Genomic DNA, 3361 nt, shown 5'->3' with positions numbered 1-3361 from the left:
AAGATATTGAACCAACTTAAATGTCCATCGGTGGATGACTGGATAAGGAAAATGTGGTGTATATACACGATGGAATACTACTCAGCCATAAAAAATAATGAAATTCTGCCCCCGGCCATGGTGTTCACGTTCGCGGCCTTCTGCTACATGCTGGCGCTGCTGCTCACCGCCGCGCTTATCTTCTTCGCCATCTGGCACATTATAGCATTTGATGAGCTGAAGACTGATTACAAGAATCCTATGGACCAGTGTAATACCCTGAATCCTCTTGTACTTCCAGAGTACCTCATCCATGCTTTCTTCTGTGTCATGTTTCTTTGTGCAGCAGAGTGGCTTACACTGGGTCTCAATATGCCCCTCTTGGCATATCATATTTGGAGGTATATGAGTAGACCCATGATGAGTGGACCAGGACTGTATGACCCTACAACCATCATGAATGCAGATATTCTAGCATATTGTCAGAAAGAAGGATGGTGCAAATTAGCTTTTTATCTTCTAGCATTTTTTTACTACCTATATGGCATGATCTATGTTCTGGTGAGCTCTTAGAACAACACACAGAAGAATTGGTCCAGTTAAGTGCATGCAAAAAGCCACCACATGAAGGGATTCTATCCAGCAAGATCCAAGAGTAGCCTATGGAATCTGATCAGTTACTTTAAAAAATGACTCCTTATTTTTTAAATGTTTCCACATTTTTTGCTTGTGGAAAGAGTGTTTTCATATGTTATACTCAGATAAAGAATTTAAATGGAATTACGTACACGTTAATATAAAATGATTACCTCTGGTGTTGACAGGTTTGAACTTGCACTCCTTAAGGAACAGCCATAATCCTCTGAATGATTGTGTTAATTTCTGACTGTCCTTAGTCCATTCGAAGTTTTGTTTATAGGAACTTGTAGAGCTCATTTTGGTTTTATTGAAATGCCATCTAATTATAAATTAGCAGTAGATATCAGGTGCTTCTGATGAGCTGAAAATGTATATCTGACTTGTGGGAAACTTCATGGGTTTCCTTGTCTATGCTGTAGATGACTATATATGGATACATTTACAAAAATAAGAATAGTGGGATTTTTTTCCCTTTGACTTGAATATTATCCCTGAAAATTGCATGAATGAGAGATTTCCTATATTTCCATCAGAGTTGCTTTAATTCTTAAGCATAAGTGAACGTGATATAAAAATATATGCTGAATTACTTGTGAAGAATGCATATAAAGCTATTTTAAATGGTTGTAAGACATTACTTACTAAGAAATTGGTTATGCTTACTGTTATAATCTGGTGGCAAACGTATTCTTAAGAATTTGCAAGTACTTTAGATATTCAAAACTGAATGAGAGAAAATTGTATAACCATCCTACTGTTCCTTTAGTGCAATATAATAAAATTCTGAAAAAAAAAATAATGAAATTCTGCCATTCACAGCAGCATGTTGAGCTTGGCGAAAATTATGTTAAGCAAAATAAGCCAGGCACATGTCATCACTCATAAGTGGGAGCTAGTAAATAAATAAATAAAAGAAAACAATCACAATAATATGTTGAATTTTCAGAAGGAGAGATCAGAACTGTGGTTATTAGAGGTGGGAAGGGGAGAGTAAGGAGGATTAGCGAGAAATTGGTTAATGGACACAGGCATTTATTACATTTTGTGATGATGAACATGTGAATTATCCTGATTTAATCACCACACATTGGACACAGGTATTGATATTCAACTCTGTACCCCAAAAATATGTATAATCAATTATGCTTTAATTTTAAAAATGCAAAAATGTTTAATCTGCAATGCAACAGTGCTCATATTGAGAGGTGAGGCCTGTAGGAGGCGTGATCTTGAGATCTTCACTCTCGCCCCGTCCCCCATATATGGTCGCAGTGAGAAGGTGACATCTGGGAAGCAGAGAGCGAGCCCTTACTAGAGACCAAATCTGCTGGTGCCTTGATCTTGGACTTCCCAGTCTCCCAAATCGTGAGAAATAAATTTTTATGACCTATAAATTCACCAGTCTAAGGTATTTTGATATAGAAGCAGGAATGGACTAAGACAAACCTGTACAACACGCTATTAAAAATATGCAAAACCGTGCTATATATTTTTATAGATACTTACAAATATGGTCAAAGTATAAGGGAATGTGTGGGAATTATAAGGGGCACATTCAGTGGTTACCTCTGGTGGGGGCAGGGCAGGGAGAGTGACCTGATTAGAGAGGGTTATGCAGGGAAGTGCGACTGTACGGGATGCTTTGTTTCTTTGGCAGAACAGTGTGTGATGGGTGATCGCAATGTCAGTCATTGTGTTACTGAATCTCTGAAATACTTCATAATAAAAGAGGAGACTATTCATTGAGTGAATGCATTTATTATGTGCTGTGTGCACAGGACCGTGCCAAGTGCCTTGAGGGTGAAAGGGGGAATACCCCTCTTTTGTTCGTACTGTGTCTTGAGGTCTGATTCCCTCCCAACCCTGAACCCTGCTCCCCTGGCCCACCCCCACCTGCAGAAGGAGTGGGAAGCACCTGGCACTCTTCCCCAGCTCCTTGTCTGGAAGGAATGTCTCATCCATTAGACCTAAGGAAAAACTTTCCCACCGGTGCCGACAAGCTCCAGGGAGAGAAGAATCTCTAATCCCTGAGATCTTTTCTAAACTCATACTGAATTCTTGATTACTTAAGTTACACACGCTTCCTGGAGAGGGTTTCCCATAATCCTACCATCCACTATTCAGGTGTTTGTTGGGGGGTGATGCACGTGTGGTGGTGTTTTGTTTGTTTCTTTTCTGCAGCATGTGTGCACACATTTACACACTGGAGATGAGACGCAGTGCACAGTGTTGTGTCCTGTGATTGCAACCTCCTGTTCCATGGCAAGGGTTCTCTGGACAGTTTTTGGGAGAAGAACCTGCTGCGTTGTTGTTTGGTTTGGGGTCCCCCTCCTCTATCTGGGGGAGTTAGGAAGAAGCAGCCCCCTCCCGGGCTTCGGACCCCCTTACCTGAAGCCGAGGAGAATGGCTGAGGCGATGACCAGAGTGGAGAAGGAGAGTGCGTAGCCCACCGTGTAGACGACGTAAAGGGACAGGAGCTGCTCCCCCGGGGAGCTCTGCGTGCACACAGGGACATGCATGTACATGGGGCAGCCCATGGCCCTCTCTCTCCCACATTCTTCTTTCCCAGGGGACAAGGGCAGAGGTGGAGCCCTAAGTCAGACCCCAATGGGGATACCAGAGCCAAGGGAGAGAATAACCTAAGGTGATGATGGTCCTTGGATCTCTTGGACCCTGTTCCAAGGCCAAAGAGGTGAACACACACCACATTTGACTAGCACGCATGGTGTGCAAAGACCCCTGA

At 42.2% G+C, this 3361-nt stretch overlaps 1 protein-coding gene across 1 annotated transcript; it reads left to right on the top strand.

The window, feature by feature from the left end:
- Positions 1-113: 113 nt before the first annotated feature.
- Positions 114-1407, top strand: LOC103583562 (protein cornichon homolog 1). The gene has a single exon (XM_008564842.1). The coding sequence runs from the start codon at positions 118-120 to the stop codon at positions 550-552; it is 435 nt and encodes a 144-aa protein (XP_008563064.1). The 5' UTR covers positions 114-117; the 3' UTR covers positions 553-1407.
- The last annotated feature ends 1954 nt before the right edge of the window (positions 1408-3361 follow it).

Source organism: Galeopterus variegatus, unplaced genomic scaffold (genome assembly GCF_000696425.1).
Source record: "Galeopterus variegatus unplaced genomic scaffold, G_variegatus-3.0.2 Scaffold24413, whole genome shotgun sequence".
NCBI classification, from domain to species: domain Eukaryota; kingdom Metazoa; phylum Chordata; class Mammalia; order Dermoptera; family Cynocephalidae; genus Galeopterus; species Galeopterus variegatus.
Note: the sequence above shows the minus strand (reverse complement) of the source record. Positions and strands in the feature narration are given on the sequence as shown.